At 50.7% G+C, this 16644-nt stretch overlaps 1 protein-coding gene across 3 annotated transcripts in view; it reads left to right on the top strand.

Annotated features, from left to right (window-relative positions):
• Window positions 1–8913, top strand: part of FCRL5 (Fc receptor like 5) — a 33466-nt gene extending 24553 nt beyond the window's left edge. For 2 of the 3 annotated variants that reach the window (XM_077901222.1, XM_077901221.1), the window contains 7 exons: window positions 5–283; window positions 3108–3386; window positions 3807–3923; window positions 4516–4540; window positions 5500–5582; window positions 5788–5856; window positions 7710–8913. In XM_077901222.1, coding sequence (XP_077757348.1) covers window positions 5–283; window positions 3108–3386; window positions 3807–3923; window positions 4516–4540; window positions 5500–5582; window positions 5788–5856; window positions 7710–7906 — 1049 coding nt within the window. In that variant the 3' untranslated portion in view covers window positions 7907–8913. Of the gene's footprint in view, window positions 1–4; window positions 284–3107; window positions 3387–3806; window positions 3924–4180; window positions 4541–5499; window positions 5583–5787; window positions 5857–7709 lie in introns of those variants that run through there. The other variant, XR_013381640.1, reaches the window with a different exon arrangement.
• The last annotated feature ends 7731 nt before the right edge of the window (window positions 8914–16644 follow it).

The following is a 16644-nucleotide window of genomic DNA, read 5'->3' as shown; positions in this document are numbered from 1 at the left end:
TTAGTCCCAGCATCCCGCCCCGTCCTCACCCTCAGGGTGCCCGGGACTCAGGCCGTGGTGGGGGACGTGATGGAGCTTCACTGTGAGGCCCACAGGGGCTCTCCCCCCATCCTGTACCGGTTTTATCATGACGATGTGTTCCTGGGGAGCAGCTCTGCCGCCTCTGGAGGAAGAGCATCCTTCAACCTCTCTTTGACCCCAGAACATTCCGGAAGCTATGCCTGTGAGGCTGACAATGGCCTGGGGGCCCAGCGCAGTGAGGTGGTACCACTCAATGTCACAGGTGAGTTGGTCCTGTCCACAAGCAGCACAACCAAACATTGCAGGCCTTCTCTCCCCAGCAGGCAAAGTGGAGCTTCGGCATCCCCACTGCTAGTTTGATAGTCCAGCTTCAAGGACTTCCTGCCAGCAGAAACCTCATCTGCAAATCAGGGACCCTTCCTGTGGTTACAGCTGCAGGAACCTGGACTTCCTGGCAGGACAGCCTTCCTGAATGGGATTAAAACTCCTCACTAAAAATGCAAAGCCCTTTTACAACATAGACTATATTCTGATCTGTAATTATGATTAAAAAGGGAAAGTGATGGATTTTGAGTAGAAGTCTTTCTGTTCCAAAAAAAGATTTGGCCATTCCTTGTCTGAGTTTTTCTGTCTTTGAGCCCTGCGAGCCTCTAATACTGTGCTTCTTTTATTACCAGGAATATAAATATTCTTCAAACTTCCATATTAAAAACTCTATATTAACATTAGCTCTGTGCATAGTATTTTAGGAGACACAACCAATCCAAGCCCATTTACAAAGTGATTCTTAAAGCCATGGGGACACAGGAGAACAGCACAGAGAGGTGAGAGCAGGGTGGCATGGATGACATCAGCCACCTCTCCATCAAATTCCTTCATTCTCTATGCTGCCCTCTGACCTTTTGCCATTAAGTATTACATCCAAGGAAAGCTGCTCTTCTTGTGAGCTCTGAACCTGTTGTGGTAGCCCATACTGGCTGGCCCAACTACCAAATTCCTGTCTAGGGAGCACTGGGGTATAGGAAAAGTATGCTAAGGGCAATTGAGATGAATTTTCTGGTCATCACCATTACCATCACCATCAGCACCACCACCACCATCATTACCACCATCACCACTGTCACCATTATCATCATCACCTTTAACACCATCATCACCACCAGATCATCATCATCACCACAACCATTATCATCATCATCAGTATCGTCACCATCACTGTCAACACCATTATCACCACCACCATCATCATCACCACCACCATCATCTCCACCACCACCATCATCACCACGACCATCATCACCATCACCATCATCATCACCACCACCATCATCATCACCACCACGGTCATCACCAACACCAGCATCACCATTATCATTGTCACTGAGCCCTTGCATGTGTTAAGTCATGTGCTTGGTACTTGGCATGTAATATCTCATTTCATCTTTAAGGTAAACCAATGAAAGTACTTTTGGCCAAAATTTGCAGGAGAGGAAGGTGAGGCTCAGAGGTGGAAAGTAGCCAGTTTACACACATCTGGCAATGGGAGCTACCATGGGTACCATGTCGAGGCATAGGCCTACCCAGTTCTCCATCTACATCTACATTGTCACATTCCTTCATCCTTTGTGGCCATGTTTTAATGCAGATTTTGAGTTTTTAGTAATTCATTACTCTGAAGGAATACATAAATCTTCATGACAAGAAAAATGAATGGTACAAAAAGGACACTATGAAAGGTGAAGGCCTCATTCTACCTGCAGCCACATACTTTCATGTCTACATACTTCCAAGATACAACCACTGTTAATAGTTTCATGGAGAAGAGAAAAGAAAGGAAAGAATTTCATGGGCATTTTTCTCTCTTTCAAAGATTTTATTTAAGTTTAATTTAGTTAAAATATATAGTATTAATTTCAGGGGTATAATTTAGTGGTTCATCAGTTGCATTCAACACCCAGTGTTCATCACCTCAAGGCCCCTCTTTAATGCCCATCACCCAGTTACCCCATCCCTTCACCTTGCTCTCCCCTCCAGTGACCCTCAATTTGTTTTTTAGAGTTGATTCTCTTATGGTTTGTCTCCTTCTCTGTTTTAATCTTATTTTTTCATCCCTTCCCCTATGTTCATCTGTTTTTTTTTCTTAAATTCCACATATAAGTGAGATCGTATGGTATTTGTCTTCCTCTGACAGACTTATTTGACTTAGCATAATTCCCTCTAGAAGTCCTAGCCTCAGCAGTCAGACAAGGAGAAGAAATAAAAGGCATCCAAATCAGCAAGGAAGTCAAACTCTCACTCTTTGCAGACAACATAATATTCAATGTAGAAAACCCAAAAGACTCCACACAAAATTTGCTAGAAATCATGGGTATTTTTCTAGAAACATTCAAATATATTATAAACATAAGGGTATAATTTTTTCCCAGAGGTAGAATCAGGTTATACATAATCATACAACTTGCATTTTCACTTAAAAGAATCATCTTGGATATCTTCTTTTTCATTAGTTAATTAAATAGGTTGCCTGTAGTTTTTAGCTATTGTAAAAATTCTAGCACAGAAATCCTTGCACAAATGCCTTTGCATAGCTCATGTCAGTATCTCCAAAGGAAGCAGTCTTAGAGGTAGAATTGTGGGGTCAAGTTTGATATGCATTTTAAATTTGGCAGTTATTGCCATACAAGAAAGGGTCTCAGATCTGCGTTCCTTCCCAGAGATCATTGACTGTCCACAAGTCCATGAGTATTATCTGTTTTTTTAAGGTTTGCCCATCTGATGGGTGTTTTTATGTATTTATATTCTATTTCTATTTCTATGTATTTCATTAGTAAATAAATACTAATTAATAATCTCTTTATCTATTTATTGGCTACTTGAAGTTTATAGTGATTCATACCCTTTCCACAGTTTTCTGTTGGGTATTTTTCCTTTTGCATTTGTAGATTAGGTCATTAGCTTTGTCTGTCATATGAGTTTCAATCTATTTTCCAAGACTGAGACCTGACCTCTGCCATTTGTTTATCATTTCTGCTCCTTTACGAATATGTTAGAAGTAGGAACTTCTATTAACTTTTTATCTCCCTTAGTTCCTGCATCACGCCCCATCCTCACCCTCAGGGCTCCTGGGGCCCAGGCCTTCCCTGGAGATGTGATGGAGCTTCACTGTGAGGCCCACAGGGGCTCTCCCCCGATCCTGTACCGGTTTTATCATGACAATGTCATCTTGGGGAGTAGCTCAGTCCCCTCTGGAGGAGGAGCATCCTTCAACCTCTCTCTGACCGAGGAACATACTGGAAACTACTCGTGTGAGGCCGATAACGGCCTGGGGGCCCAGTGCAGCGAGGCGGTGACACTCTCCATCTCAGGTAAGTTTCCTGTGCCCAGGCCACAGATGTGGACAAATATCTCCTCCAAGGGTATTCTGATGATCCCAATGACATTTGACCAGGGCCATGCACCTTATGGATAGGGGCACAAAGCTGAGAGTTCTCTACCTGGTTCTCTTCTCAAGTGTTTCTGAAGTGATGGTACTTGAGTGGGAGCAGGGGGCCAAGGAGGATCCCTGACTCTGGAGCTCACTGGTGGACACCGTCCATCCCAACCCTGTGGCCTTGCCTCAGCTGCACACATGTGTCTCAGAGATAAGAGCCTCTTCCTGGGCTGCCTCAGGAGTCCTGGTCCCCCGGATTCCTCCTCTCTCTAGGCCCCGGCATCAGCTCCAGGGGCAGAGTAGTTCAAGACCATGAGCCTCTCCCTGTGGCTCATGCATGGGGTCTCCTCTCCAGGGCTGACAGGGAGCAGACTCGGCCCTGTTGCCACAGGCGTTGCTGGGGGGCTGTTCGGCATGGGGGGCCTCGCAGTTGTGGCACTGCTGTTGTATTGCCGGCTTCCCAGGAAAGCAGGTGGGTAACCTCTGCTTCAGTCCCTGCCCTCCCTGCCCTAGCCCTCAGGCTCACACTGCCTCTGTAAGCTCCCCTGAGCTCTCAACAGCCCCTCCTCCTGCCACAGTTCCTGGTCCCCACCTTTCCTGCCCAGTCCCCCAGAATTCGTCTTTACAAACAGAGTTCTCAAAACAGCCCAAGTGCAGGGAAGATGCCTCAATGAGACAGTTTATCCAACATCATAAACCTCAGTGTGTCTCCCTCTCTGCCCTTACGAGGCCCCCAAGGAAAGGGGAGGAAGACAAGAGAGACTGAGAAATAGAAGTGGGAACAGAAACCCAGTGTGACGACTTCCTGATGTGCAGTATTTCCCCAGCTGATCAGGTCTGTTCTCCCCCTGCAGCTTCGGAGCATCGCTCTTCCTGGTATAGCTATGCCCCTGTGGAAGCGGGGGGTCAGGAGATTTGCCTCCTCTGCTGCCTCCCTTGGGCATAGCAGAGCAGGGTCCGCTCAATGTCTGCGACCCCTGGCGGGTCCGGGTGAGCCTCCCAGCAGCTCTGCCCCTCTTAAAGCCTCCTTCTCCTGCTCCAGTGACCTCTGCTTTCCTTTGCAGGAGGAAGGACCTCTGACCCCTCCAGGTAAGACCTGGGCTGTGTGTTCTGTGTGGTTCATGAGATGAACCACGGGGGGTAAAAGTGAACCAGGTCTGGTCACTACTGGGGACACAGATAGGTTGTGCCAACTTCGTGTTGCTGTCTCCTTTGGTGTATGTCAAGGCAATTGCCAGGACCTTCTCTCTGCCACCTTAGCTACATAGACCTTTTTGCATGGAGTGTAAAGTGCTTTTTATTTATTAACTTATAACTTATTTATTAACTTAACTTATATCCTTTACCACCATCACCTTGGTTGTCTGAGTGACGGCTGTAAGACTGAATCCATCCATGTCCTAAACTAGTCTCAGCTCAGCCAGGCTACAAAGCTCTGGACATGACCAACCTAATACCTGCTGTGGGGACAACTGAACAGATGGAGTCACATAACTCACCACCCAAAGAGACCGCTCTGCCAACCAGAGATGGTACCTGGGAAGAAGGGACTGCCATTGTGGATCCCAGAGGTTAACCTTGGGAGCCTCAGCACAGCTTGCAAACTGTCTCTGGACAAGCCTGTGGCGGCAGCATCCAAAACATGCAGAGTTCCTCTGAGCCTCATCGTGACTAATTTCTCTGAGATCCTGATCTCTCTAGGACTTCCAGTCCTGACTCTTGCCCTGTGTAGTCACATGGTCTTGAGCAAGTCACTTCGCCTTTTGGAATCACCACCTTGTCCATCTATAAAAGAGGGATAATAGTAGAATCACCTCCATATTACTGTAAGCAGTAGCACTGTGCCTGGTTGTGTCAGGTGCCCATGAAGCCCAGAAACATACATAATTTGTAATGTGATAGTTCATAACAGCACACTATCTGGTATGTGCTCATCTCTGTGTCCAGACTTAGTGGCCATCCTGTGCTTTAAACACCTGCCAACAGGGAGTGATGGGTACAGCTCTTTGTCAGGGCTACTGGGAGACATGGCTGTTTTTTTCTCATAGGAACCCTTCAAACTCGGACCCCCAAGAGCCTACTTACTACAATGTACCTGGCTGGATAGAGCTGCAACCAGTATACAGCAATGGTGAGGACCAGGGACCCCTCCCATTTGGGCAGGAACCTCAGGGTTGGTCCGGGCAGAGGTGAGGCAGGAGATGACCACGGGGCTGTGCAGAGGCTGGGAGCACACGTGTCCCTGCAGAGAATAAGCTCTAGCTGGGGGAGGAGGAAGCCACTCAGACAAGAGGCAAGGACCTTATAGTTCTCTCAAACTGCAACTTCTTCCCAAGTAAATCCTAAAGGAGGAGACGTGGTGTACTCGGAAGTCCGGAGGATTCAGGAGGGGAACAAACATGCAGGTAAGACCTGTGGACCATTGGCTTTGAAGGTGCCTACTGTACAAGGTTGGCCTCCATCCCTTCTGCAGATCTGGGCCGACCAGACACAGAGCCGCCCATGTGCAGGGTTTGCTGGTTTTCTTCACTTGCACCTGTCTACGCTGCTGGGGTCCTCAGCCCCACCGAGCAGGGGTGCATCTTCCATTCCCCACTGATGGCCTCATGAGAGTCTGAGGCCTCTGTCAGGGCTTCCGCATTCCCAGCTGTCACAGGACACAGGGCTACCATTCCCGTCCTATTGCTGCCATAACAAATGTCAATGACACATTGTCTTACCATGCTGGGGGTCAGAGGTCGGACACAGGTCTCCCTGGGCTAATGTCGTGGAGGTATTGCCCTGGCTGCGCTCCTTTCTGGAGGCTCAGGGGAGAAAGTACATCTTTGCCCTTGCCAGCTTCTCAAGGACACCCCTCCCCACAGCTCATGGCCCCTTCCCCCATCTTCAAAGCTGGCAGTGCCACAGCTCTCTGATCATTCGTCCAGCGATGGGTCTTCCTCTGAGCACAGCTGGGAAAAGTCCTCTGATTTAAAGCTCTTAAAATCTCACCTGCATAATCCAGGATAATCTCCGATTTCAAGGTCCTTAATCTTAATCATGCCTGCAAAGTCTTGTTTTTCAAGGTCATATACTCACAGATCCCAGGGATTGGGACATGAACATCTCGGGGGACATGCCTCTGCTCCCCACTCTAACCCATAGGGTTGAGGAGGCAGACATGGGAATGCTATCCCAGCAGCTTTGAGAGTGGCTTGATGCTGGGGGTCTGATTCTGCCAATCGTCCCGGGTGGGTGCTCGGCCACGAACAGCCCCAGCCCGGCTCCCTCCTGCACAAGGGAAACCTGCCTTTGCGGCAGACTCTCTCTCACCTGTGCTCTGTAGAGTGCTGTGTGATTTTAGCCATTCTGCTTCTCTGTCTGGTGTTCTGATCCTCTTGCATAAAGTCGAATGAACTGTGTTTGTGCCTATTCTTGGTTCAATGGCTCACCTGTGACACACATGAACACTCTCACACTTACAACCTCCTTTGAGTGAGTGTTGTTATTATCCCAATTATACAAATGAGGAAAATAAGGCAGAGAAACCTAAGTGACCATCCTGAAGTCACAAAGCCATGAATCATTGACCAGTCCAGGAAGCCGAGATGGTTACTCCAAGCCAAAAGGAGAGAGCCCTCCTGAAGGATGTCACATTCCATTCCAGATTTAGGACAGTATAAAAGTAATAATAACATCTAGCATCACATCCACATGTGTTGTTGTGCCAAGTACAGTTCCAAGTGCTATAAGTAAAAATACTATGTGTACTTATATATTTAGCACTTGTTTATTTTATTTATAGTAGTCAAGACTGTACCTGGTAACTATGTAGGTGTGACAGACGCCAGAAAATACATACACACACATGCACACACACAAACTCTTATAAATTTACAATAACCCTAGAGGTGGATGATGTTATTATGCCCACTATACAGATGACACCATTGGGGCAAAAGAAGTGGCAGTGACCTGCCTGAGGCCACAGAGGGGCATGGCCGGGCTGTCCACAGTACATGCTGGGAGTTTGTGCTCAAAGTAATAGCAAGAGAAGAGGTGGATTCCTGGTCTTGGGGAGTCTGGGGAGCTTGGACTGATGCTGTGGAGGGGTTGGGCCCCGTTGGAGGTCCAGGTCTCAGGACAGGGATCTGGTGGTACAGGGAAGGTGCCGTTTGGTGGAGAGAGGACCTGAAACCGGACAGGAACGGTGAGGATGTGGGGCCAGGCAAGAGCGTTGGCCGCCTTTGCCAGCTGAGTGCTGCTCTTCTTCCCACAGTGGCCTCAGACTCCTCATTAAGGCTCCTCTGGACCTACCTGCCCTCCCACGGCCCGATCGCCAGCCCCCAGCCTTACAGCACCCAGGACTCCTCTGTCATCTACTCCCAGGTGAAAGCAGAATCCTTCCTGACCTCCACGGCTGAGTCCGCACACACCCCCTGCACCCCAAGCAATCCTGGGGGCCAGAGACATTGAAGTGGGACGATCTGAATGGCTCCAGGCCTCCTTCTATGAGATAGAGCACAGGCCCTGCAGGACGCCGCTGTTTCCCAAGTGACAGCTTGGAGCTCGTGGATTTGTTGTCCGGGGATATGTTTCTCCTACCCAGGGCCATCTTGTCCCCTGGCTTCCCCACAGGCTTCAGTCACCGTCCATGTTCTGTCCCACTTCCACATACACCCCAACCTCTCCCCATGGGACCTGCTCCTGGACCTTGCCATGGACATCTGCCCCCTGTGGACGCCTGCCCCGTCTACAGACACCAGTCCTTCCCACAGACATCTGAGCTTCCATGGACATCTGCCCCACATAGATACCTACCCTTCTGTGAACACGTGTCCCCCTATGGACACCTGTCCCCCGTGGACACCTGTCCCCTCATGACACCTGCCCTCCCCACAGACATTTGCCCCCCTGCCGACACCAGAGCCCCCACAGCTGCTTCCTCAATGGTTGTCATCCTGGCAGGGCTACCACAGCACTCTGCCATGTGGGACAGCATGGGGCCCAGGGGACAAGCGCAGTTGGACCACAGACCTCCTCATCATGGGGCTACATTTCATGCCCCATCTGCCTCAGACGCTAAGGCAGCCCCTGACACCAGGCTAGCTTCTCCCCTGCAGATGGGCCAACACCCCGTCCTGTGTGCCCTCCAATGCAGGCACAGGGACTCCCTCCCACCTGTCACCATGAGGAGACACACGTCCCAAATGTGGGCAGTTCTGACACAGACACTTCTGAATGTCATAAGCCAGAGAAGAGCAGTGAGAGCCAGGGGATAGAGGAGGCCTGATGACCTAGTAGGAACTGTGATCGGATTTGGATCAAGAAGAAGCCACAGGAGAAATTTTGGAGACAGGGAAAAGGGAATATGAACTATATATTATTGATACTTTTGAATCAATAATCTGATACTACTTTTAGAATATTTTTGAAAATATTTGAAATACTTTGAAGTGATTCAGTAAAAACTTTTAAATATGTGTGTGTGTTAGTGTGTGTTTTGGTGTGTAATTGGGGGGGTGGTTGTGTGCGTGTTAGTGTGTGTGTGTTTGCAGGCAAAAATCACAAATGTGGCAAAACCCCACATCTGGTGAATGCAGAGAAGGGCACTCAGCATTTTCTGTATTATTCTCTCCTTCAGCTTTTCCCAGATTTCATTTTTTTTAAAATACAACATTGAGTGCAAGAGCGCAGAGCACCTCAGACCCTGGTGTTGAGTTGATAGGCGCCCTGGGTGCTGGCAGGGCGTCAGGCAGTCCTGTGGTCCCTCCCACCACCACCGGCTCAGGGTCTGAGGAGCCCAGGCCAAGAGGAGAGCCAGACAAGACCTGGAGGACCACGGCTGGGGTTTGCAGGTGAAAATATCTCCTTTCCTTTCCTTGGGGGCTTCATCTCAGCCCCATTGTTCTTCCCCAAGGATTTCCCAGGGTGTCCACAGCATCGGAGTGTCTGCGGCACACTGGAGTTGGCATGCTAGCGGTGCCTTGGGCTCGTGCTGCCAACCCTGAAAGACTGCCTGTGAGCCCGGATGACGTAATCTGGGGAGGGTAACGGGGTGCACAGGGGCTCTCGGCTTGGGCGCCACGTCACCTGGAGTGGCCTCTGACACGATCACCCTTCTGATCACTGCCTGGGAGTGCTCCAGGGGGTTGCGTAGAGGGCGAATACTGGTCTGGGGGAGCACCCTGTAGTGTGGGATCAGCAGGGATGTTCTTTCCGCTGACCACACCCCTGACCAGTGGCAGGCTTAGTGGCTGAGGGCATGTGGGCCCCACACAAGGTTACGGGAACATTAGAGTTTTCAATAAACATTCCCTGACTCTTCCCTAGTTGAGGTGATGGCCATCAATGCACCATCTTCACGGGGGAAGATTTGCTACGGGGATTTGATCCCCCTCTCTTCCCCTCTCCCTGGTCCCATGCAGGCCTGTATTCAGACATGTGTGTCTTCTCTGAAGACGGAAGCTTTCCCTGGGGTGGGCCATGGCAAATTCCAGCCTGGACAACTCCCAGCTGGTTGGCCCACCTGGCTTTCACACCTCTACCCTATTAATCGTGCACTAGGGTTTTCCAGAGAAATAGAACCAAGGGGAGACAAGTAAAGACATGTATGGAGAGAGTGACAGAAGAGAAGCTGATCTATTCCAAAGAATCGGCTCGTGTGATTATGGGGACTGAAAAGCCCCAAGATTTGCATTTGGCAAACTAAGGACCGAGAAGAGCCAATGTAGTTTCAGCCCAAATGCCAGCAGGTTCGAGCCTCAGGAAGAGCCAACATTTCAGTCTGAGTCCAAGGCAGGAAGGAGACAGATGTCCCAGCTTGAAGCTGGTCAGGCAGGACAAATTCTTTCTTACTTGGAGGAGGATCAGCCTTTTCTGTTCTATTGAAGCCTTCAACTGATTGTATGAGGCCCACCCACACTGGGGAGAGCAATCTGCTTCACTCCATCCAATTCCAATGTTAATCTCTTTCCCTATCCCGATTCTCTGGGATCACTCCTGGAACCACCCTCACAGACACACCCAGAACAATGTCCACATGTCTGGGCACCCTGTGGCCCAGTAAAACTGACACATAAAACCCACCATCACAGTCATAGAGGTGGTCTCCTGGCTCCATTAAATTTTGGGGATTTTCCCTGTTCTGTTCAGAACTCTGACAGGGAATAGGGGTGTTATTCTGGGGCTCCCCTCCAACAAGAGAGGTACCTGTTTGGCCTCCCTCACGTTTGTGGTTAAGAGCATGTCAACCGTTCCAAGGTCACACTTGCTTTCTTTCTCCACTATATGCCTTTGGTCCCTTCACTGTCCATCTTTCTCTTTGGCAGAGGGCTGCCTGCACCATGTCTCCTGATTTAACTCCTATTTCAACTAGCCAGCCTTGGTGTCGTCCCTGCTCCTCTCCCCTCTGGCTAACACTGCCCACTCAACAGAGACCTGACTCCTGACAGCAGCTACTATGTACTGAAGAAGTGATGAGTGTCAGGTGTCATGGGAGGCATTGTACATAAATCATTCCATTCTCCCAGTAAGCCTGTGCACTGTGTGTCCGTGGGAGTGTCCCTCTTACAGATGGGGAAACTGAGGCCGAAAGAGATGACATCATTTAGCCAAGGCCATACATCAGGGAGTGGAAGCTACAAGTGCCCAGCCCCAGAGGCCATGCTCTGGGCTACCTGACCGAGTGTCCCTGGTGGGCGTCACGGGTCACTAGTCCTGTGTGGACAGAGGCGTTAGTAGTGAAGCACAAGACACCTGCAGTGGGAAGGCCTGGCTCCTGATGGGCTTCTACTATTCCCCATCTGGCCTCTCCAAGCTCTGGTCGGTGTGGCTGTAGGACAGGGTAGTAACAGCTGCTTGACCGAATCACATGTCAAGATGGTGTTTGTGCAAACACTGGGGAGGTGTTCTCAGAAGCAGGTAGTGAGATGCCCACGTTCTCTACGATGCTTGTGTAGGCTTCTGTTTGTCTTTCTTGTCCCGATCCCATCACTACAGTGAAGCAGCTGTGGGATTGCCAAAAAAGAGATTCCAGAAGGGAATGATGGACAATAATTTGGTATCCTTCTTAAGGTGAGGAGAGCCGGGTAACTAGGTAGGAGGTGTGGAAATACCTATGCTCACCATTTCAGGGACCTACTTTGGTGACTTGGGTGCTATTTAGTCATTTCCCAGAGAAATAAAAGCAAAGGGGTGCTTTCCCCAGATGCATTCTCCTGAGTCTCTTGTAGACAAAAGGGCATGCTTTCCATGCACAGAAGGGCCTCGAGTACGTGCCCAGTCCTTGGCCAGGGGCCTGGCACACCTGCCAGCTGGGGGTTCACGGCACCAGGCAGCAGAAAAGAGAGGAGGTGCCAGGGCTGGGGCTGGTGGGCCTAGTGCACCCCTGCCCCCTGTCCCGCCACTGTCCCCGTTCTCTGGGATCACTCCTGCACTTGGTCACCTCTGAACCCACATGTCCACGCGTGCCTCCCAGGGGAGGCCACAGCACCAGCCCAATGGCTGGGTCAGTGAAAACAGAGAGGACGATGGGAGAAATGGAAGAAGAGCTGAAAGAGTATGGGGGACAGGCGCCCCTCACTCGCCTCCCTTCCTCCTGCCCAGGTCGTCCTCTCTTGGTCTAGGACATACGGGGCACCTGGCCAGGGAGACAAGTTCTGTTGGGGTTAGAAAGGCTCTGTGGCTGTAACTGTGCAGTACTGGAGGTGTGGGGAGGTTCAGGGAATGTCTTGGCTGTGCCCCACCAGGCCCTGGATTCTGGGGCTGGGATGCAGGCTCTGAGGGGAGGGAGAGAGCAGATGAGTTCCAGTCATCTAATCATCAAATCTTATCAAAGGACAACTGTATCACAGTTGAGACTTTTCTCATGCTTGAGGCTCTCCACATGATCCTTGCTCAGACATCCTCCAGCCAGTGCTGGAATACCTCCTAGGCCGGGGAGCTCAGTGCATGGTTTCGAATCACAGAAGGTGGCAGCTGGAGAGATCCTTGGGACCAGCTGGCCCAGTGAAGGCCGGGGATGGCAAATCCTCATGCTTCCTGTTACCCTGCCTGCACTCTGGGAGCCACCTCCCTGTAACTCTCCCATGCCAAGACTTTGCTCACTAGACTTCCTAGCCCAGTTGACTCTTCTGGGCATTACCTTCAGAGAGCTGGACAAGGGGAGCAAGATTGGGTGGGAGACCACGGCTCTCCTCATTGCCGTTCTCTCTTCATTCACCAGATATTTACTCAATGCCAATGATCAAGCCAGGCATTGCGCAAGGCACTTAGAATGCTTTGGTGGACAAAACTGATGAAAATTCTGTCCTCAGGGAGTGGGCATTATAGCCGGGGAAGCAGCCACTTAGCAGCGAATGTGATAGGTCATTCGGGTAATAATCGAGAGGGTAATACCTGTTATGGAAGAAGTAGAGCAGCATGAGGGGGGCAGGCTACAGTTATCAATAGGCAGTCATGGAGGTCCTCCCTGGGGAGGCGGCATCTGAGCAAAGGCATGAAGCACTCTCTGGTCCTCTGACCAGCCGAAGGCACTGAGGGGAGAGTCCCAGGAAGAGGGCACACCAAAAACTTTGAACAGGAGCAGCAGTGGAGGCAGGGACACCAGTTGTGAGGCCACGGTCGGTCCAGCGGAGGACATGACAGGCTCAGACCAGTGAGGAGACAGGGAAAAGGTCAGAAGTGGTGGGATGCTGGGTATATTTGGGACCTAGGGCACACAGGTTCTGATGTTTCCTGATGGATTAGGTGTGGAGAAGGAGAGAAAAAACAATTAATAAGACTCTGAAATAGGGCAGCCCAGTGGCTCAGCGGTTTAGTGCCTGCCTTCGGCCCAGGGCGTGATCCTGGAGACCTGGGATCGAGTCCCGCGTTGGGGTCCCTGCATGGAGCCTGCTTCTCCCTCTGCCTGTGTCTTTGCCTCTCTCTCTCTCTCTCTCTCTCTCTCTCTCTCTCTCTCTCCATGTCATTAATAAATAAATAAAATCTTTAAAAAAAAAAAGACTCTGAAATATCTTCCCTGAGCAGCTAGAAGGACAGCAAGCCCATCCTGAGTAGGAGAGAGCAGTGTGAGGTGGTGGGAGGCAAGCGCAGGGAGTGAGGAGTGTCATCTTGAACACGTTACATCTGACATGTGGATGGACACACAGGGTGGATGTCAATGGGACAGTCTGGAATGGAAGTCTGAGCTGGGGAGGGAGTTCCAGAGACCCACATGAGGGAGTATTGGCATCCAAGAGCGCAGGAGATCCCAAGGGACTACAAAATGGCAGAGTGGTCCTTGTGACTCCTTCAGAAATGCACTTTGGCTGCCACACCCGGGATGGCCAGGTAGTCGTAGGAGCACACCAACTGCCTCCTCTTCCTCTCAAATCCACCAAAATAGTAATTGTTATGGCTTCTTGGTCACTCTCCTAACAGTTGTGCATGTATTACTGCAACCCTGTAGTTACCCATAACCAATGTCATCCCCCCTTCACAGAGGAAGAAGCCAATGCCCTGTACACAGACTTGTTCAAGACCAGAGGATTACAAAATGGTGATGCCAGCTTTCCAACTCAGTGGGCCAAGTCTTCCTGCTAGGCTATGCAGGTGGAGGATATGCTCCAGCAAGTCTAAACTTTAGCAATAAAAACAAATCCAGGAAAGAAAATGACCCAAGATCCAAGAAAGTGTAAGGGTTGGGTACACACCAGGAAAAGCCCATGCTGCCAGCCAGGAAGCTGATTAGAAGGCCTTCTGAAGACAGGAGGGGTCTCTGCGAAGATTGTGTGCAGAGAACAAATTACTTGGACAATACACAAATTAGAACTCAAAGGCTCTAAGCTGGTCCTAGTCTATCCCAGATGATGCAGTGGAGACATCTGATCCCCTGGTAGCAGTGGCAATAAATACAACAGCAGCGAGGAAGCCAGGGAGAAACGAGAGAGACAGGGGAGTGGTGGTTCCATCGTGCCGCAGGCTCAGTGGGGGTCACCATGGGCAGATGACAGAGTGGAAGGGAGAGACCGTCACCCATGGACCCTTGCCCTTTGAGTGCCCAAGGTTTACCTACACAGCCTTTCATTTCCTTTCCCTGAGGCCTCATCCCAGCGCTGGCTTCTGCACGAGCAACATTCACAGCATCGTCATGCCTTACTCACTGTGCAAATGCATTTTCAGAATCAACCCAGAGCACGAGACACTTCACGATGGTTGCTTCCGTCTTTATATATGATAAACGCTAGCGTGACAGTGACAGCGCTGCTGGCAGCAATCGGAGGCCCGTCTACGTGCACTCTCTCCTCATGTCCTGCAGTTGAGAACCAGCAGATTTTGTTTTGAGGTGATACATTGAGAAATAGATTAGAGTCACTTTTTTTGAGCATAAATCGAACCAGTGGAAAAACCTGGTAATATTACAAGTCAAAAACGGAAGTGGAGGGGCAGAAGAAAGGAAGGTCACAAAGCATTTCTTTGAGTTCCCTACAGTGGAGCTAATAGACACTCTCTCAAGTCAATAAATCAAGAATTTACATGTGTTATCATGACACATGTATTTGTGTGCTAATAACCAGATGACTAAAAACAGAAATTGTTAACTGCAGGGGCGAACCTGGAGCAACAAGGATGGAGAAACACCCCTTCCTTTCGTTGTCTACTTTGATCTCCTGTTTGAATTTTTAAACATGAGCATGTGTCCTTTGCTCAGGAATGTGTCTCTGTCGCATGGAGGGGCATCTGAGGGGTTGTTACTACTCATTGAAAACTCAAAGTAGAGCTGACCGCTAGTGACCACTGGGTGCCACTGGACCCCCAGGCTGGTGCCAGGCCTGGAAGAAGAGCACCTGGGAACAACGTTGGGGAGCTGCCTCTGGTCCCCTGGGGGTCTGGGCCAGGCAGGGAGCAGAGGCAGGCAGTGGCTGGAGATTGCCCACTGCCAGCAGCTGCAGAGGCATCCTGCATCCAGAGCCCGGACACAACAGCCTCAGGTCATCCAGTGGTGACCATACTGCCTGGGCAGCCCACAGGGCATCACTTTGGGAGAAAATGTGCTGATGGATAAGGTTCCGCAGGAAGGCAGGGCTGAGCCTGAGGGGCAGAGACAGAAAAAGCAGCAGAGGCCACCATGGGATTGGAGAGAGGCCAGCAGGCACAGAAGCAATCGCATCCGGCAAGAGCCCAGACCCCTGAGATGTGCCCTGCCCTGGCTTTGTGCCCTCTGACCTGCTGCCCAACCACAGGCAGCTAGTGCCCTTACCTGGAGAGCGGGGTACAGACAGCACCTACCCCAAGCAGTCGTTTTGGAGACTAAGATTTAAACACTTAGAAAATGTTTTCCCAGTCTGGCACTGTCCCATAAAGCTACACCCACACGTAACTGTACCAGCCCGCAAACCCTCCGCCTGTCTCTGACCCCAAGGAAGTGAAAACCCCCATTTACACCCAAACCTGAGCATAAATGCTTTTAGCAGTTTGAGGACAGCCTCCAAAAACTGGAAACAACGCAAATATTCCCAAACTGGTAAACTGATCAATCAAATGGACAAATCCCCCCGCCCCCTCCGGCGCTAAACAGAAAGACCGAGCTACTGGTCTCTGCGGCCGCGGGGCTGAAGCTCGTGTGTGTGCCACTGCGTGAACGAAGCATCTTCTAAAACTATAGATGGCACATTTCCATTTCTAGGATACTCTTACAAGGAGGAGCCCGGGGACGTCAGTGGTCATGAGCGTCTGGGGCAGAGGTGCAGGCGTCGCCACAGAGGGGCACAGGGGAGCTCTCGGCAGTGATGGGATGTCCTGTCTCGACTGTGCTGCTGGTGGTCATATGAACGTGCACGTTTGCCAAGACTCGGACTACGCGCTAAGAAGAACGTCCATGTGTAAGCGGGAGGAGGTTTAAGGCTGGGGAGCCTTTTCTCCTGCTCTGCCCCTGCCAGGTCCTCCCTCCCCCAGAGCTTTGCAAGGCTCTTGCCTGCACCGCGTTCTGTCCAGAAGGCACTTCTGCAGAGAGTTAGCTCCGTCCAGGCTCCCAAACTCCGTGCCCCCAGCCCCGCGCCCTGGCCCGCTGGTCCTTACGCCACCGCACACTGCCCCTTTGCCGGCTTCCAGCTCGCCATGCTCTGATCACTGTGCCACCTCCTGGCACGTCAGCTTCTTTCCTTATCCTCTCTGCCTGGCTAGGCGCTGGCCATGGGGCCCCCAGCCCCCTTGGGTAATGTGTAGACAGGCCT

Source organism: Canis aureus, chromosome 6 (assembly GCF_053574225.1).
Source record: "Canis aureus isolate CA01 chromosome 6, VMU_Caureus_v.1.0, whole genome shotgun sequence".
Lineage (NCBI taxonomy): Eukaryota > Metazoa > Chordata > Mammalia > Carnivora > Canidae > Canis > Canis aureus.
The sequence above is the reverse complement of the archived record's forward strand: the minus strand, read 5'-3'. Positions and strand labels throughout refer to the sequence as shown.